At 36.8% G+C, this 26,011-nt stretch overlaps 2 protein-coding genes across 5 annotated transcripts in view; one reads left to right on the top strand and one right to left on the bottom strand.

Annotated features, from left to right (window-relative positions):
• On the bottom strand, nucleotides 1-21,628 carry TYW5 (tRNA-yW synthesizing protein 5). 2 transcript variants are annotated; one of them, XM_067026524.1, is made up of 8 exons: nucleotides 21,553-21,628; nucleotides 13,619-13,773; nucleotides 9,192-9,261; nucleotides 6,835-6,879; nucleotides 6,069-6,206; nucleotides 4,224-4,311; nucleotides 3,709-3,825; nucleotides 1-419 (listed from the first exon to the last, which is right to left on the bottom strand). In XM_067026524.1, exons 2-8 carry the CDS (start codon nucleotides 13,648-13,650, stop codon nucleotides 163-165), a joined length of 747 nt encoding a protein of 248 aa, XP_066882625.1. In that variant the 5' UTR covers nucleotides 13,651-13,773; nucleotides 21,553-21,628; the 3' UTR covers nucleotides 1-162. The 2 variants fall into 2 exon arrangements, with proteins under 2 accessions (XP_066882625.1, XP_058911488.1); XM_059055505.2 differs by lacking the exon at nucleotides 21,553-21,628 and adding an exon at nucleotides 21,280-21,419.
• Nucleotides 20,964-26,011, top strand: part of MAIP1 (matrix AAA peptidase interacting protein 1) — a 9,631-nt gene continuing 4,583 nt past the window's right edge. For 2 of the 3 annotated variants that reach the window (XM_067026525.1, XM_067026526.1), the window contains exons 1-2: nucleotides 20,972-22,120; nucleotides 25,680-25,751. In XM_067026525.1, coding sequence (XP_066882626.1) covers nucleotides 21,671-22,120; nucleotides 25,680-25,751 — 522 coding nt within the window. In that variant the 5' untranslated portion in view covers nucleotides 20,972-21,670. Of the gene's footprint in view, nucleotides 22,121-25,679; nucleotides 25,752-26,011 lie in introns of all 3 variants that reach the window. The other variant, XM_059055507.2, reaches the window with a different exon arrangement.

Here is a 26,011-nt window from a genome sequence, read left to right on the forward strand (position 1 = left end):
TGCCTTCATACTTATTTAATCTGTAAATCTGAGATTGATTTATCTTTCCTATTTTAACAAAGGATAAATCTTAAAAAAAATAATTTACATCTTGTTATACTTTTCCAATATTTGAGTTGAACTGTATTTAAAAGTTTATGCTCACTGCATTCACTTCAATATTTATTCAAAGTTTTTGCTATAGGCTTTGTCTTGAATGTGCAAGACCATTCGCCGTGCATAGAAGTCCCTGTATTCCTCTGGTAATTCAGCCAGGGTTTTTAAGGCTCTGTCCAAAATTTGTGCAGCTCTTGATGCTGCTGTAGGATCTTTGTTTCCATAGGTATCCGTTTTATCATAGCATTCAGATGGAAGATGCTTCCAAAAGACATTCACTCCCACTCCAAACTCTTCAGATATTACATTATGGAACCATAAAGCTGGAGAAGTTTAAAAAAAAAAAAAAGTTAAAAATAAAAGCTACAGTTAAAAAAAAAAACCCAAAATGTCAGTGAAATATCACGAATTGCATTATAGCCAATGCAAGAAATAATTCTTGTAACTAGATCCCTTCGTTAGCACACTCCCAGCTTTTAACAGAATCATTTTAACTTTTATGAATTGCCAACCAATGTAAAGCGTCAATAGCACAACCCTACGTTTAAAACCTTTGGAAGTAGCAATTTTTCCTTTTAACTTGAAAGACATAATAAAGTTATATTTGTTTTGTAGTTCTGTAATTTGGGGCTGTGTTTTGTGTTACTTGTTTACACTTCCTGAGCCATACAACCACATCAAAAGTGTTCATTTTTTATACACAGAACATTTCAATTATTTGAGGAGTATCTCTGGTCTTTTCTGACTCAGTACAGTACTTTTGTTCTCAAAGACTTCCTGTGCAAGCTGCATTTGGTTTTCTAACTTGCTTGAATCTGCATTCACTGTAGCCTCCTCAGTTTTACGTTTCTTTTTTTTTTTTAATTTATTTTATTTATTTATTTTTGGCTGCACCGGGTCTTCATTGCTGCACGTGGGCTTTCTCTAGTTGCGGCGAGCAGGGGCTACTCTTCGTTGCGGTGCACGGGCTTCTCATTGCGGTGGCTTATCATTGCAGAACACAGGCTCTAGGCACGCGGGCTTCGGTGGTTGTGGCTCGCGGGCTCTAGAGTGCAGGCTCAGTAGTTGTGGCGCACGGGCTTAGTTGCTCCGCGGCATGTGGGATCTTCCCAGACCAGGGCTTGAACCTGTGTCCCTCGCATTGGTGGGTGGATTCTTAACCACTGCGCCACCAGGGAAGCCCAGTTTTACACTGGGCAATTATAATCGTCTTATATTTCTTTCAGCTCCTTTATAATAAGTATATAAAACTAAAGCAAATATTTTGGTTGTGGAGAGGATGAGTAAACTTTTATCATATAGCTAATTAATATTTTACTTCCACTAGAAAGCTTACTTTGTTTTCAATTGAGTCTAAATATTTTCAAAACACAGGTGCTACAGAAATACTAAAGCAACACTACAATATAATAAAGATGAAATACTAGTCACATCCAAAAAAAGTTTAACCTTGTGGAAAGGAGAAAGGAAGATTTATAAGATGCTAAATTTTAGAAACAAACTTATTCTGAGTGCTCTAGGAGAAACAAAAGCTTAAAATATTTTGATTTACAAAAATAGGTTCCAGGGGCTTCCCTGGTGGCGCAGTGGTTGAGAGTCCGCCTGCCGATGCAGGGGACACGGGTTCGTGCCCCGGTCCGGGAAGATCCCACATGCCGCGGAGCGGCTGGGCCCGTGAGCCACGGCCACTGAGCCTGCGCGTCCGGAGCCTGTGCTCCGCAATGGGAGAGGCCACAACAGTGAGAGGCCCACGTACCGCAAAAAAAAAAAGGTTCCAAACATGGTTTTAATCTTAACTACTCTTTCTTTCAGAACCTTTTTTTCCCATAGTCAATGTAACAGGAAAAAAAGGTAACCATTCTGTTAAATTTACACTCAAAGATGGGACTTTTGCTCTTAGTTCAAAATATATGCAAATGTTCAGTATTTCTGTTTTGTTTTCTTCCTTTAAAGTTGTATACAGAATAAGGGAGAACTGCATCACCCTTAACCATGCTCTCAAGACACAAAACCCCAAAATTTAAGTAATGGCAATGGATTTAAAAAATATGTGCCGGTTGTAGCAATCCCACTACTGGGCATATACCCTGAGAAAAACCATAATTCAAAAAGAGTCATGTACCACAATGCTCACTGCAGCACTATTTACAATAGCCAGGACATGGAAGCAACCTAAGTGTCCATCGACAGATGAATGGATAAAGAAGATGAGGCACATAGATACAATGTAATATTACTCAGCCATAAAAAGAAAAGAAATATATTTGTAGTGAGGTGGATGGACCTAGAGTCTGTCATACAGAGTGAAGTAAGTCAGAAAGAGAAAAACAAATAACGGATGCTAACACATATATATGGAATCTAAAAAAAAAAAAAAAAAAAATGGTTCTGAAGAACCTAGGGGCAGGACAGGAATAAAGACGTAGATGTAGAGAATGGACTTGAGGACATGGGGAGGGTGAAGGGTAAGCTGGGACAAAGTGAGAGTGGCAGGGACATATATACACTATCCAATGTAAAACAGACAGCTAGTGGGAAGCAGCCGCATAGCATAGGGAGATCAGCTCCGTGCTTTGTGTCCACCTAGAGGGGTGGGATAGGGAGGGTGGGAGGGAGATGCAAGAGGGAAGAGAAATGGGGATATATGTATATGTATAGCTGATTCACTTTGTTATACAGCAGAAACTAACACACCATTGTAAAGCAATTATACTCCAATAAAGATGTTAAAAATAAATGTGCTGGTTGTTTTCAATGAAGATTAAGAAGTCAAGGTATCAAATTTTTATACATAATTATGTGAAGGACATTTTATCAGGACAATACAAAGATTAACAAAACATGGTTCCTTGTCCTCAAAGAATTTATAATCTAGTCCCAAATGAAATCATCATATTATTATTAATACTTTTTAACTTAATTTCATTATCACTGAAAAGTTATTATTATAAACATATTAACTTAGATATGGAAAATAAAACTATATAAATAGAATTTGTTAATGCATCCCTTAATCTTAATTATAATTTTATAATCTTCAGGTATTCAGTTTTGCATAATAATTACAGATGTTAATTATATCACTGGTTACTAACAATAACTAATGCCTATTTACTGTTCAAAAAAATTAAGTGACACTAATTCAGACTAGAAAAATAATGCACACAAAAGATATCATAGGTATTAAGACTGTAACATTTTGATATTTAATAAAATCTCTAATCTCTCTTGGCTTTGAAATATATTTACTATTTCTTGGTAAATACTTAAGTGACAGTTCTAAAACATGTTAATATTTTAGAAACAAAATGATTTTAAAAGTACAATGAGGTATAATCTTCTCCCAGATATAAAGTATCTTGTTTGATATCCTTTAATAAAAGAACTTAGAGTATAATAATATATTTATAAGTTGCCTTTGAAAACAAGATTGTTAATATTGTAAGAATTTGTCTAAGCATACTTTAAACACACACACATCTGTGTATAAAAATCATCTTGTATATGACAGGATACATCTAACAAATTTTTTTACTAAAATAATCATATAATGGATGGATGACAGAGTACAAATATTATAAACAGCAAATTACTGAAGTCTAGAAATCTTACCAGGAATGAATAATACATCTCCAGCTTTAAGGGAACATTCATACCGTCTAGCCTTGGAAAACAGTGGATATTTAGCTAAGTCTGGGTTATCTACATTCAGTACTTCTGATTTAGTACCTGAAAAGTTCCAAAAAAGGATAATATAGATTGAGCAGTTAGCATTTTTTTAAAAAGTAACCACAAATATAAATTTGAAAATTTATTTTTTTCCTGTACAACTACTTTTGTGTACTCACAGTGTGAGAATGATTACTATTCTCCTGAAACCTAAGACAATTTTCAATAACCATCTTTTATTTATAACCATTGACTTCCATGTAATATAATCAAGATAATCTGAAAATCTCATTCTTCATATTGCCTATCATCACATGTATACATGTACACAACGGAGAATACAATACATCATAATTAGGAAGAAGCCCTACAAAGTTTTTCTATGAGAATGAAGAGATTAAAAAAAAACTGAATAAATAAAACTTCAGAAATTTAAACTTAAAAAAAAAAAATAGTACCTGATAAATATAAATATTGGGCATCTCGAGGACTGAATAGTACAACACGCTTTTTTCCTGTCACTTGTATTAAGAAGTTATCCATTACCTGAAGACAAATAAGAACTTATGAATAAGCAGTATCTAAAATTCAAATACACAGAACCAATGGTATTCCAAACAGTTAACCGTAAATCCTATCCTTTAATAAAGCTTGACTCACATTACCTAAAACTTATAGTAATATTCTAATCTAACAAGGAAAACAGTTGTGTTACACAACTGTGTCGTTATTTCTCCAACACTGTCTTAAAATGGGAAGGACTGGCAAACTATTAGGAAATCTGAAGTCAGAAAACTATTTGCCTTTGCCCCACCATTCTGACAGCAAGTATAGTTGCACCTATTTGAGGCGCCCCTTGGTAAGTATCTATTTTACTTATCTGTCAAGGAATGCTATAAGGCCAAAATTAGACAACGGGTTGAAAGCACTTAGGAAAACCAGGTGTTGGGAAAATACACGGTACTACTGCAACTACTGCTAAACTCTTTTACTATATGGCCAACCATTATTTGGTTATAGGTATGTATCTTGATTTCCAAATTATTTCTATAGGACTATAACTTGGCAAATTTTCTTGATGAACCTATTAATAATGGAGCAATCCTGACTTTTCCTGTGTTTGTAAGGGTACACTACATTAGTACAAATTTTGAAAAATGTTAAAAGGCAGAGCTACATAATTCTCAGCTAAGGAATTAAAATATATACTAAGCAAGATATATTCATGATTATTTATTGAGTACATATCACTTCTACCTAAGCATTTCTCCTTTTACCACTAACCCTTGACTTATGTAAACTTTAACTATATAACTAGCATTCCTTTGACTTATTTTTATGTTTAAGAAAAACTTTATAATATTTAAGATAAAATGGATACTACATAAAATATAGTCATTGAATACAGTTAAGAAGTTTGAGTTAACATCATTTTCTCACCATATCATTCATGTAAATAAAACCTTAAAAAATATGCTAAGACTTTATATCTATCGCATTTAATTATAGAGTTACTATGTTAAAATCCTCCCGAGGGCCTCAGCTTAATTGTAAAACACACTTCTAAAACTTTATTAAATTTAATTCAGAACTTTTCAAAATATTCTTTTATCTTTAGAAACCTATTAGGTATTGCTTTAAGCTTTCTAAATTTCTCCACCCAATACCAAACCAAACACAATACTAGATTTTTAATATTTTTAGATACTTATATACATATGTTTAAGCAAATAAAATTGTAACACCGTAGAATGATCAAGATCAATACTCTACACATCTTGCTACTCAAAAAATACAGTGGACACTTGACATTCTCAAGGGATAATATAGCCTAAGACCTTCAGGTGTCCCCAAATTCTTATAATTGGAAATGGCTCTCCACAAACGTCTGCCTTTCTCCTCAACAATGGCTCCATCTAATCATGTATCACTTCAACATCCTCATACTACAACCTTAACATTTTTCCCACTTTCACAGCTTTCCCCCTCATCTGGTGTCCACTTTTCACATGTAAAAAAAAAAAAAAAACACTTCAAAAAACTAAGTATATATATAATGAGGAACCAAGAATAAGACCACAGAGAAATGCAAATATAAGAAATTAACTAGGCTTTGGCATTAACTAAAATAATTCACTCCCATACCACTGCCTTGCAGAGTACCTGTTTTCAAACCTCATGTTTCAGCAAATTACATGTCAAAGATCTTTGGGGTAACCTCCAGAAAGTTGAAACTGTGAATGTTAAGTCCATAAATTCTAAAGAGCTACTGTAGTTTTAGATTTCTCATTTATGTAGCATACATCATAGTGGGTCCAAAGTTGTAACCCTGGTGAGCTAATTCGAAAAACACTGGAAAAGAACTGCTCTTCTTTGAAGAATTTTGGAAACTTAATATCTCCTTCCAATAAAGGAAACTGCTTTCTGATATCTGCAACATCCTGCATTGAGAGAAACATAATAAGAATTTTAATAATAAACACAATATTGGCATAATGCTTATTTTATCTAAGGCTGCCCATCAGAGCCCATGATAATAAGGAGGAATGGGGCAAAACTCTGCTCACTGCTTTAAAATACTAGGATGTGACCATAGCCAACACATGATCTTTCAACTGAAGGAATGACAGACTATGTACCAAGACATTCAGCAATATCACTATTGTTAAGCTTAATATGCTTCACTAACAGAAAAGTTCTTCCTACTTTTAGCAAGAATCATACAATTGCCATCTACTCTAATATTTAAGTTTAGGAGTCATCAACTTGAATGTTATCAATTACATAAAGCCTGTGGGTACTACTAAGGGAGAAGAATAAAAGAAGGTAAAGAAATAATAGTGCCATAAAGAGAAAAAATAGAATCTGACTTGATCATTTTAGGGACCACTCCTTAACACTGTGTCCATATCAATTTGATTCTGAATACATATGTATGAATTATCCAGGATTTTTATAATTATTTTAGATTATATTTTATTAGCTGAATGGTCATCTGTAAAATATACAGTAGAACAGATTTCTTAATTGTGGAGAGATTAGACAACTTGTTACATTCAGAATTCTTACCTTTCTAGGGTCTTCTCCAAGTGATCGTAGGTAGTACTTCTCATCCTTAAACATCCCAAAGAAAAACAACATCAATATTCACTTAAAAATATTAGAAAGTAAAGATGGAAGGAAATGAATCTGAAAAGCTAATCCTCTTAAGCCAATTTTGAAAAAGTTCCATTTTCTTACCCTTTCTACTAATGCTCTCTGGTGGCTGTATGAAGAAATGTCTCTATATGCCGCTTGTAAAAACGACAGGATCCACAAAACATTAAGTAAAATAAATACTAAAGGCGACACACACATACCACATCTAAAGCCACAATGCTTAATTTAGACTTTATACTCCAAATTATTTACAATCTTAACAGTGTCTTAAGATTTAAAAGAACTCCCATTTGTATAGCACATATGATCTCAGAGCATTGCTAAGGGCCAATGACAAACTAATATAATATAAATGTAGAATAGAAGATACATAAAATACTTTATACTTTTAAAAATAATTTTTTTTAATCTGAAACATTGCATTTTATAAAGCTAAGTTTATCGCTAATCATATAATTCTCAACCCAAATCCTTAAGAGTCAGCTCATGTACGAATTAGAAATATGTCATTTCATAGTAATAAGTTTAAGTTGATGCTTTAAAAAATTGTCAGTTATAACTTCACTGAGTACCTCTAATAGGGAACTATTTGAATTATGAAGCACTGTATTGCCTGCATTTCCTGTAATAATTAGAGAACTGGGATATATCAGGTCAAGCACAGGGGCAACCCAACTCAAGAATTCTGCCTCTTTTATACTTACATTGACCATTACAACACAAACTTCAAAATATATCTTATTTACCCTAACAATATATTATACATCTCTGTTCATAAATTTTACTAAACTCCTAGGTTCACTGTTTTTAAAATTTTAACTAGTACCATATCAGATAAGTTCCATAAATTTATTACTGGCTAAATAGATGTCCAAGTATGTTCTTTAAAATTCTAAGATTTTCTACCAGTTCTAATGTTTCAGGATTTAAAAGGTAAATTCATGTGGCAGGTACAGAGATGCACTGCAGACCCCTCTTCAAGAAAGGATTCATAACTTACTTGCAAGGAGTGTGATTAAGTTACAGCTGCCAACTGTTAACTCCTGCAAGTCCACCTCACCCTTTGAACTAAAGGTCATGCTCTTTGTGGGGTAGCCCCGGCCAAAGACTAAGCAAGATGGTAAAAGGCCTAAACATTGCTACCCAAGACAGGACTCATCTAAGAGGTCATCTTCGCTCAGAGAGACTGTCAGCTCTGTATCACCGTCTGATGGCACCCTCTACCCAATCCTCTCCTTTCCTTTCACAGGAATTACTTCCCAATAAATCTTTTGTAGTCCTAATTCCATCTGAGCATATGCTTCCTAGAGAACTGAACTAATAGTCCATATTCATCTTACTTACACACTCACCCTAATTTTTAGACTTTAATCCCTTTATCTTGTCTCTGTTTCTTACTTCACTTGACATTTCATGGCTATTTACATCTGTGCCACTCATTACCCTTGGACAGGAAAGGACTGATACCAAAGGACAACTAAACATGTATGTTAAAGCATGGCTGTAAAGTTAAAAAACATTTTTCAGGTACAGCTAATGGATTCATTTTTAGTAGATATTCTAGTCATACTATAGAATACAGATTTCTGGAGTTTGTAGGTATACTGGTGGATCTAGTGTAAACATCACCCGAGAGAACTGTGAAAACACAACACTTTTTACCACCAAACTGACCAGCAGCCCAGCTGGCTCAGATGCAGACAATAGCTTTCTTCAAAGCTTAAAAAGCAGTTTATTTTTCAAATGTGCTTTTGAGATAACAGAGTACATTTTTTTAATGTATTTATAAAAGCCTCAATGCCTTACCTCAAGACATTTAAATTGAATTATTTAAAGCTGGATTATAATGTAAATAAGTAGAATTCTTCTGCATTTAATCCTGAGCAAATATTATAGTAAATACACACAATAGAAATCACATTGATAATAACAATAATAAAATATAGAAAGTTTTCAGAGGAAGTAATATTAATAGCTAACATTTAGTGAGTGATTCCTACGTGTCAGGCACTGTGCTAAGTACTGTATAGATTTTATTTAGTTAACTGTCACAAAAACCTTATGAAATAGGTACCGTTGTTATTCCTATTTCATAGATAAGAACACTGAGGCACAGAAAGATAATTTGGACAAGGTTTGAGACCTAATAACACAGCTAGGATATATGGAAGGCTATAGTTCTTACATATCTAATATTCTTTCATAAGAAAATAATTTAGTATTTACATATTAATGCTTTCTTAAGAAAATGTGTTAAAAGCAATTACCTCTGAAATAAAGAATTCCTTATGCTTTTCTTCAGCTGCCCTCTGAACCAACTTGCCAAAAGGTAAAGTTCTGAAATAAACACAAAAGAATCCTTGGACTTCGTAACAATAAATCATCTAGTAATACTCTAGTCACTATATATATATATATATATATATATATATATATATATATATATATATATATAAATATATATATATATGTGTGTGTATATTTTATATATATATATATATATATATATATATATATATATACACACTGCTTGTTGGAGTTCGATCTATCTTCTGTTTTACAATATCCATAATTTTTATTATAACCTATTACGTGGAATTCTGAATTTTCAAAATTCATTTAGCACTGAGCTTATTTGACTTAGGCTGTCCGAAATTTTGATTTCAAATAGATCTACAGTACAGATGGATCCTTCTCATATCAATATAATCCTATTACAAGTTGCTGTTAAGAAAATGTTTCTGGTTCTATGGTATATATGGTACCTTTGGAAATACACCAACTTTCAAGCTTTTATTGCTACTAATTTTCAAGTGTCCTGGCAAAACAAGTCTTGTGATGAATGGGGCAAGCTATCAATACCAATGCTACTTCGGAAGAGACAACAAGCAAACAGTCCAATGAAGACAAAGCCCCTCTGCTTCTCACCAACCTACCTGCCTTCTGGCACTAGCACACAAAACTGCTCTCATCCGCCTGTACCACCCTCTATTGTTTCAGGCTTCTGAGGAATAGCTCAGGAATTCCAGTGAAGTGACCAAATTTTATTCTTCTTAAATATTTCTGCCCAAATGCCTGTCTCCTTCCATCCTGGTGAACAGGGCTGAACACTGCAGAAGCAAAGTTTGTTTCCTTTACCTCACGCTCTTGAGCCTGAAGGGCTATCTTTTCTCTGCGTCACATCCTATCCATTCAATCTTCTAGAATCAAATGTACTACCCCCTATCTGCAGATGATACCTTATCAGGAACATCGAGACAATGACTTCAAAAGCATCTGGGTCACTGTACTCCATCCTCCACACCTCTGATTAAGAGTTGTAATCTTTCACTCTTATTACCAAATATCTTTCCACTTGATATCTGTACTGGGGAGGTAAGATTTCCTTGTAAGAAGATGACCTTGCAATGTTTTCCTAGAAACACACTGGGTTAAGATAAATGTAGAATGTCAGCTGTAAGAACAGGTAACATTATTTATTGTAAAAAATGACCCTTTGGGAATCCCCTGGAGGCCCAGTGGTTAGGACTCCACTCTTCCCCTGCAGGGGACACAGGTTCAATCCCTAATCGGGGAACTAAGATCTGGCATGCTGCACAGTACAGCCAAAAAAAATAAAAATAAAAAGACCCTTTATTTATTATGTCTAGACTAGAAGGATGGTGAGTGGACTATAACCACTTGTTAGGAAGCAGAGGACTTGGCTTCTCTGTGTGCAGTGTAACTCAGTAACTGAGTATATTCCTTGAAGGAACTGAGAAGCTAAGGTCATGAGCCATTTCATGCTCTGGCTAGTGGCTTAACTAAGCTAGGGTGTTTCTGCATCCACCTCTAGTCAGTCTTGTTCCCTTACAAGTAAGCTGTCACTTGGTGAGCCAAAAAATGGCTTCTGGATTGGTATAAGGACTCCCACTGATTCTATCCTGCTGGAATACTGTTTCCTACCCTGTATCCTTTTGCAAAGGTAAGTGAGTCTGATGCCAGATTATGGACTAGCGGGTGTCAATCAGAATTTGAGGACACACTGCTGATAATTATGTAGAGTGAGCACTCCAAGAGAGAAGAAAGGAGTCTGTCATCTACTCAGACCAATCTACTATTATAGTTTTGGCTAATAATATCAACAAATTTATTTGTTCAATGTTTTCCATCTCTGACCTCACTATACACTCTTCATTCCTACCAAAGCATCTTTGAAGAGTTTGGGAACAATGTGGAAACCTCTCTGGGCCAAAACTACCTCTGAAATTGGTGCAGTTGCTAAGGCTTAGCTTTCTTACTAGAGAGAACCCAAGACCTTTACAAGAAGAGGCCAGATAGAGTAGCTCAGTCCAGAGAAACAGAACTCGGGTGCCCCCAGCAACCTTCTCCTTTAGGTCGTAGTACCTGTCAGAGCTTCTACAGAAACTAAGCTGAGAGAAGAGGAAATGACATATATTAATTGTTAAGTTCCTTGGCCTTAAGGCCTTATCTATCCTATGCATGTTTCAATAAGAAGGGCATCTGCTATAGAAGTTCCACTTGTCTGGACTGACATACAGACCAGTAAGGGAGGTAGTATCAAAGAGGGGTTAGGATTATTAGGACATGGTGGAGTCAGGCAAATTTGGGTATAAGTCTTAGTTCCATCATTTCGAGCTATACAATCTTGAGTAAGTTATTTAACGTTTTTAAACTTCCATTTCCTCATCTGTATAATTATTTTAAAAATCTACCTCACAGAAGTTTAAATGAGTAATATAATCTAGGATGCACAGTACCTGATATATAGTAAGTGTTCAATAAAGGACAGATGGTGGGGTAAACAACAATGATAATGGAGCAGCATGCAGTAGTTACCAACATTTAGAAAAAGAAGAAAAAAAATCTTTACTGTTCTGCTCCCCATTTTGGAAAGGCTGCTTCGCAAAAATCAAGATCAGGAATGATGAAAGCATAACAAACAATGAGAGCAGGATGATGACAGGAGTCAGATGATGTGATAGGTAGAAGCAGTGAAGCAAAGCTTATATAAGATTCAGACTTAAAAAAAAAAAATCTATGGCCAGAAGAATACCAACAGTATCCTTTCACTACACAAGGCTCTTCTTTTTTATAGTATACTGACTCTGGAAGAACAGTTAGAACTACCAAGAGGAGAGAAGTAAAAGCTAAGACTTGTAAACATATTTATCTTCAAATGTTTAAAAAGCAGAAATGCAACCTTAAACTGAACTGATAATAATTATATATGTTCATAGGTTTTCTGACTTTCTAGTCTCTGTCTTTGGTCTAGATGCCTCCCTTCTTTCCTACTCTGATAACTGCCAAAAATGACGAAATCTATTTTCCTTCTTACTCTAAGAAACTAATCTTGCAACTCCTTAGTAGCTGTAGTGAAAGGCTTAGAGGAAGCTGGAATAGGAACTATTACATAATATATGTGCTTCAAAAACATGTTTTGAAAAGTTTATAGGACATGACATAAAATCAAGGCAACTCAAGATGAAGTTTCAATACCCATTTGTTACAGCATTGGGCTCCCTGGAAAATAAACATCATTAACTGCAGGTTGAAAAATGCTCATCATTCTAGCACTTTCTTGATTTAATAAAAAATAAAAAGTTCTTCCACTTGGAAAAATTTATGGTAATTAAATTCAATCCATGGCCTATTAAAAACCAAAACTGTAATGGCAAATATTCAAAGGATCAAAAACCGAGAAATGCTTTGGCAAGCTGCTATATGAACTTGGGAAACTCTACTGAGAAAAGAATGGTCCTGGACGTTAGAAGCTCTGTTTAACTCATCTTTAAACTCTGGAAGGAACAGTGAAAGCCACCTTTCTTTAAAAATCAGTCTTTTGTGAACAACATGGTTTTTCAATAGACTGAATTTGCTGGGAACTGCACGTGCTCAGAATTTGAAAGTTGTTTGTTTTTAAATTTAACATTTTTAGTGAAACTCAAGGGAATAAATTCATGGGAACAAATAGCATATTAAATCTGTAAGACTGTAGCATTTTAAAGCTTTCAAGTTTAGATATTCTGCAGCATTTAACTATCTTTTACTTTTAAGACATTCCAAAGCATAAAATGACAACCATGAGGGACATTTAAAGTATTTAAGATTATTTGGACAAAAAAGAAAATTAAGCCTGATGCATCCAAGTTGATAAAAGATTATACCAAACATAGCAACCACTTGTCTTATATTTCTGGAGAGGGGAGAAAAAGAAAACATGAGCTTATACTTATCTAAAAACAATCTGGAATTTAAAAATCTTCCCAAAATAGGGCATTTAAAAATCAAAATAGGTTATAAAGGAAAACTTTAGAATTTATTACTCTAGGTAACAATTACTAATGTGGGAGGATCAACTAATTAATGAAACATTGAATGAATACAGTACACCGAGCTTTACATGTAATCTAACTTTAGTTACAGAAATTCTGCTCTTTCCATGACTCCAGAAGGTATTGGGTATACACCATATTTTTAAAATGGTCTTTGGAAATGTCTTTGTATAATTATGTAAGCTCAGAATTCTTGTCTTTTAAAAGTCACTCTTTAAAAATTAGTAAGCTACTCCACAATTATATCAAACTAGTCAAAAGAGAAAATGCCATATGGTCTTTGTATAATAATGCAAAAATATTTTAAAGGTTTAAAAAAAGTTATGTGTATCCCCAGAGTAAACCTCAGAAGAAGATACCTATATACAAAGTTCTTACTAATGAAGTCCATCTGGGCAACTGCAGCAACATGAATCTTCACCTCTTTCCTCCCTCCAATTTGGCTTAGGTAATCCACAGTCCATTTGCTTGTACATGTCCCCAAATCAATTCCTTCCAACACTAGAGGTTTTCTCTGCGTGGAAAAAAAATCAACCAAAAATTAGGGAAAACCAACAACGTATCAGGAGCTGTATTTGGTAATAAAGGGATGAAAACAAATAAGAAATGATTCATTATCCCAAGATGCTCAAAATCAAACCTTCTGACAATTCATGCTGTAACTAAAACAGGAAGAGGGCCCATGTAATAGAGTTAGAACAAAATTTTAACATTAGGAAAACAAAACCAAACAAAACAGAAGTGCCACCATAAGCTTAGAAACAAGAGAAATCTGAGTATTATTTAAAGCATTCTCTAGAGTGTTATTTATGAAAAAAATAAGACTGATTAAAATTTGTGATTTATACTCAAATATTGTTTGCAACTTTTTATTTTGATACCATTCTAAACTTATGGAAAAGTTATAAGAACATTACAAAGATCTCCCATATACCATTTACTCTGAGTCACTAGTTGTTAATTTAACATTTTGCTCCACTTACTTTACCATCTGCTCTCACTCTTGTTATATGTGTAGAGAGAAACATATTAAAGGTAATTTAATTTTTTCTAAACTAGTTCAGTGTAAGTTGCTGACATCATGCTCCTTTATCTCTAAAACTTGAGTATATTTTCTGAGAACAAAGACATTCTTTCATATAACAGAATAATTATCAAAATTATATTTAACACTGATATAATACTTTAATCCAGTCTGTATCCGAATTTTGCTAATTGTCCTTATAATATCCTCTATATTTTTTTCCCTATTTCTGAGATACCACATTGTATTTAATTACTTTATCTCTTTTACTCTGGAACAGTTCCTCAGACTCTCTTCTATGACCTTGACATTTGAGTACAGGCTACTTATTTTGTAGAATGCCCTTCAACTCGGGTTTATCTGATGTTTCTTCATGATTAGATTCAGGTTACTCATTTCTGGAGAGAATGTACCACAAAAGCAATGCAGTGTCTTTCTCAGTGCAATACATCAGGTAGCACATGATATCGTCCCTATGATTTATGATGTTAATTTTGATCAACTGGTAATTCCTGCCTCAATCAAGTATTGCTACGATGACTGTAAAAATCGTTATTAACAAAAAAACTCCATCACTTTCTACATGTACTAGTTTGTATTATAATGTAAAAATCAGCTCTAACTTCTCCATTCACTTATTTTATTCACTGAGTTATAGTCTACTGATATAATTTTGATGCTCAAGTTATCCCAGATTTGGTCAGCAGGAGTCCCTTCGAGCTGCCTCTTGTGACGTTTTACCCGAGCACTTCCTACTTTATGGAAAAATAACACAATCCAGTATCCTTTTACATCTCTGTCCCAGCCTGCTAGTCATTTCTTCAAGCAGCTCTGGTTTCTTCTAGTGGGGAATTGCCGCCAGCCGCGGCGGGTCCTCAAAGTGTAGCAACAATCGACGAGAGGGGGTAGGGAACTGAACGCACCAAGGTATGGGATCAGAAGGGCACAAGCAACTGATGGTTGCAAGGCAAGTTTAATAACAAAGCATAGCCATATATATACCCCTAAAGCAGGGAATTTGCTTAGTCACCATCTTATCGGCATCAGCTGGTTAATTGGCTTCTCCGCTTAGTCACGCCTTATTGGCATCAGCTGGTTGATTGGCTTCTCGGCTTCTCCCTCAAAGGCACCAATTTCCCCTCCAGGGTTGCTTTTCCTAGCTTTAGGGAACAACCAGGGACTCCCAGTAACTGAGCAGGTCCCTGGAGCGATTTGGCCAAAGGCCATCTCCTTTTTTACGTTCATATCATAAAGTCCAGGATGCATACCAAGGACAGTACATTCGGGCCCTGAGGCTTATGAGGGTCTTAATGGCGCCTTCCTCAGAGGGCAATGCTCGCCACATTTCCCCCTCTTTTATTTTTTTAAAGCTTGATAATGCAATTTCAACCCATACACCTCCTGACGAAGAGCAGCGAGACGGCCAACAACAAAGCGTCATAAACAAGGTAAGGCAATTAACATCAACAATACACATGACCCCACGGTAATCAATCCGGTGAGTCCATTTTGAAACCAATGCATTGGGTTTAACCATTGAAACTGATCCAAGAGTCCTTGAATTAATTGTTGGGGCCCGTCTTCTTGTAGATGAGCTTCTTGAATTGCTTGTATTTCCGCATTAAGTTTTTGTATGTCCAAACTAATGTGCCCATCAGTCCATACACTTAAAAAGTGCATTTTTACTTTGTTCCAATCCCAGTCAGTTTCATTATAAGCGTGCTGAGTCACACAAATCCAAGTATATTTAGCATGGCAAATCAAACGCATTTTCAATTTTAAAGCCATAATTTGGTCTCCTAAACCTATGAGAGCATTTTTTAACTCATCAACCCCAGTTTTTAGTTGAGTAACAATGACTTTGTAATGCTAATGCAATACTGGTATTTTTAGACAATTGATTAACATAATGTGCTTGTTGTACAGTTTTACTTAATGCTAAACTGGCAGTAGTGGCTGTGGCTGTTAAAGCGGCTAAGGCTAATATGCTACATATTAATATTCCAATGAATCGTTTAGGTCTTTTTAAAGCTTCAGATAATTCTAGCCAAGCTTGCATGCTAGTACTATGATACCATGGTTCAGAAATATTTACAGGCAGCATTACATAGGAAGGTTGTTTTAACATCATAACAGAAAAAGTTCCTTTCATAGGCAGAAGGCAAGTACTAAAAATACAATTCTGACAAGTTATATTATATCCTAAGGAACTAGAAGTAAACTCAATCTGTAAATCTCCTATTAGCAAGGCATATGAGGATGTAACACAAGTAATAACTGGTTGATAAGAATAAGACAATGCAAACTTCCCAAAAATCCCAATGCTTATAAAAAACCAAACTATTATTAGTAACAGAAACTGAAGAAATTAAAATGGTACCATTATTATAATTTAAGGTGCACCAGATTTGAGAATTCAAAATCAGATTGGGGAAAATCAAAAGGAAAAGAGGAGGGAAACGTCAAACTTGTAACAGCTTTAACTACCTTCAAACTATGGCCGGCCAGTAAAGTCCCTTGTCCTCCTACATATACTTCAACACAAAAATAGTATCTTTGACTTTGCAGCTTCTATTAGAGCTCCACTTTCAGCTTTATGATTAGACCCATCTTTGTTGCTGTAATTACCAGTCTCATTCTTTCCATTTTTGTTATTGTTGCCCTGTGAAATCATTTTTTCTAGAACAGCAAGAAGATGTAAAGCTTTCTCAGCTTGGTAGGTTAATATATACAGGTCTACGAACAAAAAACACACTGCTTGGGCAAATTTTTCTTCAAAAGGTTCTATGAACTGATAAAGTTTTTCATCAATGGATATGGCTTCTGTATACTGTCGGACATGATACAGGATGACTGCTTGATTGTAATACAACATACTGTTTTCAAGATCATCTAGTCCATCCATTTCTTCAACAGCCGAGTGCACCTGATTCAACTGGTTAAGTGTCTGTCTTAAACTATCTGTTGTTGTCTGGTTACTTTTGAGAAACTCAGCTACTGCCGTATTCAAAATTATTTTATAATCGTCTTTGTTTATATCTTGTAGGCAGGCAAGATGTTGCAGACAGACATCATAATTTCCAGCTGTAAAAGCCTGGAAAGCACTGGTGGACAACTCCTTCTCTTGATCAGTGATTTCAGGTCGCTTCTTGGATACTTCTTGTCCCATATTTTTTTACTTCTGACTATTGCCCCGAGTTACTATCAACTTTACTATGTGGCCACACTTTCACTCTTCACTCCGGGGATTCACCTACCGAGATTCGGATGTCCCTCTTGTCAAGTCCCTGTTCGGGCGCCACTTGCCGCCAGCCGCGGCGGGTCCTCAAAGTGTAGCAACAATCGACGAGAGGGGGTAGGGAACTGAACGCACCAAGGTATGGGATCAGAAGGGCACAAGCAACTGATCGTTGCAAGGCAAGTTTAATAACAAAGCATAGCCATATACCCCTAAAGCAGGGAATTTGCTTAGTCACCATCTTATCGGCATCAGCTGGTTAATTGGCTTCTCCGCTTAGTCACGCCTTATTGGCATCAGCTGGTTGATTGGCTTCTCGGCTTCTCCCTCAAAGGCACCAATTTCCCCTCCAGGGTTGCTTTTCCTAGCTTTAGGGAACAACCAGGGACTCCCAGTAACTGAGCAGGTCCCTGGAGCGATTTGGCCACAGGCCATCTCCTTTTTTACGTTCATACCATAAAGTCCAGGATGCATACCAAGGAGAGTACAATCGGGCCCTGAGGCTTATGAGGGTCTTAGTGGCGCCTTCCTCAGAGGGCAATGCTCGCCACAGGGAATGCTGTTTAGAAACCATGATCTGGGTGCTGAATGTGCTTATGACTATTGGTGTGTCATTACTTCTAGGCCTTCTCAGTGGACAGAGCTAGGAAACACATGAAGGTGTGTATATACTCACTCTCTCCTCCCCAAATATATATATACACACACATATTCTGCATATGCATATAGTTATATCTATTTATCTTTCTCTCTCAATATGTACTATACACACAGACAATTAATAAATGTATAATGAACCATGATACCTCCAATACAGATACCTAATTCTGATTTATACCACAAGATTTATTCTAATATTCATTGTTTATATATTTGTAAACTCCCTTCTCTTAGTGGGGAAACCTGGTTCCTATCATCCTCAATGTTTAATCAATTGTACAATCCCAGAATTCACAATAAGTGCTTTTGCAATTGCTAAGTTATACCACTGTAAAAAAAGGTCTACAAACTAGAATTCAGTATTGTTTACTGTTCTTTTTGGTTTTAGACTGATATATAATCAAAGTACTGTGTTCAAAAGTGACTTAGGTTACTTCTCCTCCTCTCCCTTACTTAGGTTCACTTGTTACTTTTATATTCTATATTAGAGTTTGGTTGGTTTTTTTTGAACCATTCCTCATCCTTGTTAATTTTATTATGATTATTACTGTAGAATATAAAACAGTAACGTGATCTCCAAAGTCAAAATTATACAAAAAAGGTCACCGCATCTATGATCACCCATCCCCTATAGATAACCAGTCTCATTAATGTCTGGCTTATCATCCGTGTATTTCTTTTTTGCATAGTGACCAAAAAATATATACTTTCTTATTTCCCCTTCTTTTTTATACAAAAAGTGTCTTATTATGTATTGTTTTTGTAATTTGCTTTTTTAAAAAAGTTTAAAAATATATCCTGGAAATCACTACTATCAGTTCAGATTTCCCTCATTCTTTTTTACAGCTTAGTACACCTTAGTGTAAATGGACAATTTAATCAGTCTCCTATGCATAGGTTTTTAGGTTATTTGTAATAATTCGCAAGCATAATAAACACTAGAAATTTTCATACTGTTGGAAATGTATCCCCAGAGTAAATTCCGAAAGAGGAATTGCTATATCATAAAGTAAACACATGAATAGTTTTGTTAGATATGCCAAATTCCCCTCCATGAGGGTTGTACTACTTGGCATAAAACGTTGAGAGTACCAGTTTCTTCACAGACCCACAAAGAATATTATTATTAAAGCCTTTTGATTTTTGTCAATATTATAGATAAATGGTATCTCAGTTTAATTTCTCTTATGAATAAAACTGAACATCTTTTCATGTGTTTAGATGCCGTTTTAATCTTTTTGTCAACTGTTCATTTTTTAATCAGATTTTTGCCCTCCCCCCATTAATTTTTAAAAGTTCTTTACATACATGGGCTTTTACTGCCCTTTAATGAAATATATGTTGCAAATATTTTTCTCCCAGTTTGTATTTTATGTACAATTTTAATCATTTATCACACCTGAGTCATAGTTAGAAAGCCCTTCCATAGACCTAGATTGCAAAGAAATTTACCCATGTTTTTGTCTAGTACTTAATGTAGTTTCTTTTTTTTATTTAGATCACTGATCCATCTGGAGATCACTCTTGTGTACGGTGTCAGATATAAATCTAATTTTATCATTTTCTAAATGACTGTGACCACTCACTTGTCTAAGCACCATTTATTTAAAAGTTCATCTTTGCCCCAGTGATTTTTATTTTTATTTTTATTTTTTTTTATTTTTTATTTTTTTTTGCCCCAGTGATTTTTAAAATGTCATGTTCATCACATGCTAAATTTCCATATACATATAAATATCTCCAGAGCCTGGATAAATACTTGTGTGTGTGTATACACACATCTATCTTCATCCAGACTTTCTATTTTATTCCTCTGGTCTGTCTATTCATGCACCCGTACCACACTATTAAATATTAAAACATGTTTAAAAATCTGATGGGACTATACCCCCTCACAGCTTTTCTTTAGTGTTTTCAGGTAAAACTGTCTTGTTTTGCAATTTCGTTATTTCTAGTTTTATTACATTGTGACCAGAGTGTTGTTTGTAATTTTCCACTTTATGAAGCTTAATGATGCTTTGTGACATATTGTATGACTTTTCTGGGAAGCCTAAATTACAAAACACTTTTTGCTATTCATCTTCCAAAGCATTTCCACATACATATATCATTTGGTCTTCATAATACTGTCCTGAAGGCATCTTATACTAATGTGTCTTGCGGTGGGGTAGGGAGGACAACAACCTATCTAGCACTAGTCTCCCAAATAAATTAAGGCTTGAATCCTCCCTATAGGTTGCTAACTCCTAAAAGAAAAAAAACTTCATTCCTGACTTTTGTAATACTCAGGACTGCAGCTCAATGACCACCTTATAGGTGTAAACATCAACTAAAATTGCCGGGGGGGTGGGGGGTTCTTTATCATGAGTAGGCTAACTGTAAACCTGTGGGTTATTTTTTCTGTAAATATCTGCTGGCCTCTTTATTCTTTGTTTTTCTGAAGCCTGGATTCCCTTGCAAAGCACGGCAAGTAAAAACACTTTTGTTCCCCATTAGTATTTTCTCTGAGAACTAAGGTTCGAATTATATGTATAAGAGAATCGAACGTCTGAACTAGAACCCATGTTAGTTAGAATCCAAGACCAGTGGAAGTTTGTCGGGGGATTCCCATTGCTTCCCCTTTTGGCTCAGTGCAGTGAAAAACTTCTTCAGATCCAGTAACTCGCGTAGACTGACAGGTGCCGTTCAACCCACTGGCTGGGGCTGGGAGAAACCTCCTCTAGATTTTAGGAAACCCGACCGCGGCGGGTGGAGGGTGGGAAACCCTCCCTGGGTTGCCATGGTAACGGTAGAAGACCGTAATCAGACTCCCGCAAGGCCGCTAAGCAGCTAGCAGGGCTTCTTAGGCAAAATATTTCTCGTAGCCAGCGCTCTGCCGTCAACCTGCTCCCCAGAAATGGAACGGAAAACTTAACAGATGAGCCGGTCAACATCCCCCATGTGCCCTCTCCCTTGGCCGCCGGGCCAACCAGCCACCTTCAGCCGACAGCCACCTCCTCCCACACCCTGGATCCCAAGAAACCAATTCGGAGCCGCTGGAGCGCTACGGACTGGTATCCACCGGCTTCCCGCGGTTCTGTCCCGCAAGAGGGCCTCACCTGCGGGTAGAGGTGCTCCATGAACTGCTCCTGCGAAACGCCCTCGAGCCGGGCTACCGGGAAGCACTGCCCGGCCATGGTTGCTCACGCCCGTCCTCTTTCAAGTACTGGGAACCTCGGCCCTAACACGTTCCAACCGCGCGGACCGCCCGGAAACAGGTCCAGGAGAGAAAAGGTCCACGAGTCCGGCTGAGTCGCGAGAGCGGCGGGTTCCGAGCGCGGAGCTAAGGGCCGACGGGCATGTGATGGAGAGCAGGGAAGTGGCGAACTCACCAGAGGTGCAGTAACAGGCCAGCTTGACTCTCCACTCTCTTTCTCCGAGTCCCGCCGAGGTGGTTTCCCGCCGAGTTTGTTTCCTTACTGCACAGGCAAAGGGTGAAAGGTCACAAAGATGGCGCTGGCCGTCAGTCTTTTACCCCGCTTGCTGTTTTCTCGGCCTCTGCCGGGTTCGGCCGCCCGACTCTGGACTCCCGGTTCGGCCGACGTGTGGCCGCCGTTGGCTGGACTTTGCTGCTTCTGCCGCCGCCGCCTCGGCTCGGAAGCGGCCCAATTTCCTCGAGTCTCTTGGGCCTCCGCGGCCTTGGCGCTGCCTGCTCGGGCTCCTCAGCGTCCCCTGCTCAGCCCTCTGGGACTCCCCACAACCCTTCCCGCTTTCCCTTCGTGCCCTCGGCGAACCTACAGCACCGAGGAGCAGCCCCAGCAGCGCCAGAAAACCAAGATGATCATCCTGGGGTTCTCCAATCCCATCAGCTGGATTCGGACTCGAATTTACTCCTTCCTTATCTGGGCCTATTTCGACCAAGAGTTCAGCATCGCAGAATTCTCAGAAGGAGCGAAGCAGGTTTGTTCATTTCTCTACAGATAATCTCTCCGCCTCTCATGCATTCAACTATTAGACCTGCAAAAGTGTTTAGCGGTGAGGTTTCCACTGGGTCTCAAATGATAACATGTGGGTAGTGACCCAGACACAGAGCCCTCCGGCCACTTCTTGATTTAAATTAAGCTTCTGCTTCTGTTGCAAGGTCGCCGAGAAATAGGGTTTCGATGGAGACACCAAGGTGAAGTCCCTTAATTACTTTTTCTACTCTCTACAGGTTTTGAGTCAGAAATTGATTCAAAGCCTGTTTCTGCCACTTAAAAGCGACATGGCTTTATTTTTTTCTGAACGTGATTTTCTGCAGAATGAAAAGGACAATATTGATAGTATGCTGGTATTGTTATAATTAATCCTAGCTTTTTTTCAGATTATTTCTATAAACACAGCCATTGATATTTATTTATGTGACCTGTCAGTTGTAAATTAAATGTTTCAACTTTATAATCAATGTCAATATTAACTCCTGCTTTTGCTTCCCCGAGTCAACTCCTTACTGATTTATGTTTTTATAAAAAAAATTAAAAAGTAAAGAGCAAGCTTGATTAACAGCATTGTAAGGGCTAAACCTCTGCTCATGTCAGTTCTCAAAATCTTTTGTCCTTGCAGAGGCAAATGGGCATGCTGCTACTGTTCTCCACCACTCTGCTGATGACTTGAGCTTGTCTACCTCATGCTTATTTCTGTGTCAATAAGGAATGGAAGTCACCTCCCCACTATGGGCAGGATTCAAGCCTAAGTCCCTGTTTTCTCTGAACACAAAGGAGCATGGGATGCTTTTTAGTCACTCTTTGATCCTAAAGGTCCTCCAGCTGTGAGCTATTTTAGCCCTCATCCTTGCTATTAAGTAGTATCTGCGCCCCTTCATCAGCCAGTTTGTATACAGTCTTGCCTCATCTAAGTCAATTTTTGTGCATTTAACCATTCTGATTTCCAAAAAGAATGTTGGGTCATCCATGGCAAATATTTAGTGTTTCCATTAAACCAGCGGTTACTTTAACATACCTTTCAGATCAAGCAAACTAGTTTTTCGACACATACGACTTAAAAGGACATAGCTGAAAAACCTTCTTCCTACTAGATCTCTTAAGGCAACTATACCTTCCTTTGCATAGATGTAATTCTAGGGTTTGGGAATAATCTGATGCAAAAACACTAGGTAGATTATCTACTCTCATGGGCTCAATTTGCCCTTTCTCCTTAGACTAACCTCCTATCAATAAGATGTTATCTTGGGATGTGAATATCAAGTTATCAGTTAGATCATGTTCTTTAAGATATTTCTTTTTAAATCATAGAACATAAAACAAAAAGGGACCTTCGTGCTCATTATTCTAGTCTAATTTCAGATGATAAAAATCAAGTTCTAAAAAGGTGAAACATACTTGATTGGCTCAAGGATGTATAGCTAGCAAGTGCTGAGGTGCATTGTCCTGTAACCCACTCTATAAGCAGTCTTGGTCCTCCAGAGTTACTAGAAGTTGAGATGGTTAAGTACAATCTAGGAAAGCTTTTTTTTAAAAAAATTTATTATTTTAAAAAATTTTTTGGAAGTATGTTGATGTACAATATTATATATTTTATATATATATATAATACAGGTATACAATGTAGTGATTCACAATTTTTAAAGGTTACACTCCATTTATAGTTATTATGAAATATTGGCTATATTCCCTGTGTTATACGATATATCCTGTAGCTTATTTTATACCAATCTAGGCAAGCATTCATCATGTGAGCCAGAGGAATAGGTGGCCTGGTGATATACAATCCTTAAACAGCTTTATTAGCTCCACAAACCCTACTTTCCATTGATATGCACATATGACATGATACCTTCCCTATTACTGCCCTCAAACCACTAACCATGTACTGTCTGTTTTCCTGTATCTTGCTAGCATATTTTGGCCTTTTCTATGAAAAAGAGGGCTATTTGCTAGAAGCCTGTTTAGGTTAGGCAATCTTATATCACCAAAGCCTTATCAGGGCAGCCTCCTAATGGTTCATTATTACCTTATAGGATAATTTGCACAGGTGTGATCTTCTTTGGCCACACAAACTAGAGTCTTATGGCTGGGTTTCAACATGATGGTTATGGTCTTTGTTTCTTCTTAACAAATTTTACCCATCTTCTGCACACAAAGGCTTACTAAAACATACAGTGTTTCTGAACCCTGAGAGCCTCTAAAGTGTTTGCAAGGGATCCTTGAATCCATTTGGAAGTGTACTTTTCCTCAAAATTCAACTCCATTATTGCTAGGGCTGCCACAACAAAATACCTCAATCTGAGTTACTTTAAACCACAGAACTTTATTTTCTCACATTCTGGAGGTTAGAAGTCCAAGTACAGGGCGTTGGTACCTTGTTGGTTGGTTTCTTCTGAGGCCTCTTTCCTTTCCTTGTAGATGATTGCCTTCTTGCTGTGTCCTCACATTTGTTTTTTTTCCCCCCCTCTATGCATGTGTGCCCTAGTATCTCTGTGTGTGTCCAGATTCCCTCTTGTAAGGGCACCAGTCAGATTGTATTAGGGCCCACCCTCATTTGACTTCATCACCTCTTTAAAGGTCCTGTCTGCAAATATAGTTACCTTCTGAGGTACTGGGAGTTAGGGCTTCAACGTATGAATTTGGGGGAACACAGTTCAGCCCATAACAGTTATGAGTATTGTCTGTCTGACACACCTGTGCATCCTCTTTCTCTTTCCAGTTCTTGAAATTTCGTCTTAGATAGTACTTCCTTTAGGAAGCCCTCTCTTTTCCTCGCAGATAGCTTAAGTGCTCACCTGTATGCTCCCAAATCATCCTGTGCTTATTACTGTCATAATTTTTGAACTTGTCAGCTTTCTTGGCTCCCTCCTCAAGTAGACTGCAAGTTTCTCGAAGACAGGTAGAGTCTTAATGCACAATTCCATTCCTCACTGCTAGGAATGTGGAGGATTGCAGTTGGGTCCCTCCCACTTTAAAATGGGATCTCGTACTTCAAAGTTGGGATCTACTATATTAGATTGTGCAGACTCATTATCTTTTCTCCTGCTTTACCAAACCTGCCTTATCTATCTTAATGAGGTACAACTGCAACCCACATCTCCAGACTCCCAGTACCGTCTAGGTTGTATTCATGATTAAGAGGAGGATCATATAACAGTCACAATGGTTGATTACTTTATCATTATTTTAAAAGGAAATATGTAGGAGATTTTTTTTTGAGGACGTAGTATGTACACCACACGCAATCTTTTCCCAGGTCCTTGGAGTAGATACATAATTAGCAATCTGCTCACTTACTACTGTCCATGTGGGAAGGCCATATGAGAAAAGAAGAGTCAACCAACTTTGGAGGAGTTATGCCTAACACCGATATCTAGTGTTTGACATTGTCTAGTGTTTGACATTGTCTATTGCCTTTATCATAAAATAGTCTTTGTTATACTTAGCCATTCAAGTATGAGCATTGTACGTTGTACGGTATTTCACATGATATCTTGAAATAATAATCACCACCCTCCCCCCACTGTTTTTTTAAGGCTTTTGCTCATGTGTCCAAGCTGCTGTCACAGAGTAAGTTTGATCTATTGGAAGAACTTGTGGCCAAAGAGGTAAAGTATACTTTTATTTTTCCTTTAAAAATAAATGTATTATTCTCTTGCAGTAGAATGATATATGTTGTCCTTATTTATGCTTTAAAATAGTATGCATGCTTACTTCTTGTCTCATATGTAAAATGGGATAGTAGTAGTATTGTTGGGAAATCATGTGAGATAGTATATGTAATGTAGAGCACTTAGAATGGTATATGGTTCATCCAAAGACTATATATGTGTTTGCTTTCTTCATGGTATTTTATTGTGTATATGCA

Source organism: Kogia breviceps, chromosome 2 (genome assembly GCF_026419965.1).
Source record: "Kogia breviceps isolate mKogBre1 chromosome 2, mKogBre1 haplotype 1, whole genome shotgun sequence".
NCBI classification, from domain to species: Eukaryota; Metazoa; Chordata; class Mammalia; order Artiodactyla; family Physeteridae; genus Kogia; species Kogia breviceps.

Bases quoted from the DNA above. Each gene is read 5' to 3' on its own strand.
- TYW5 (XM_059055505.2), bottom strand. From the start codon at position 21,357: ATGGCCGGGCAGTGCTTCCCGGTAGCCCGGCTCGAGGGCGTTTCGCAG. The intron at 6,207-6,834 runs GTAAGAATTCTG...CTCTCAATGCAG, and splicing joins TTGGAGAAGACCCTAGAAAG to GATGTTGCAGATATCAGAAA. The intron at 4,312-6,068 runs GTATGCTACATA...ATTTGTCTTCAG, and splicing joins AACTTTGGACCCACTATGAT to GTAATGGATAACTTCTTAAT.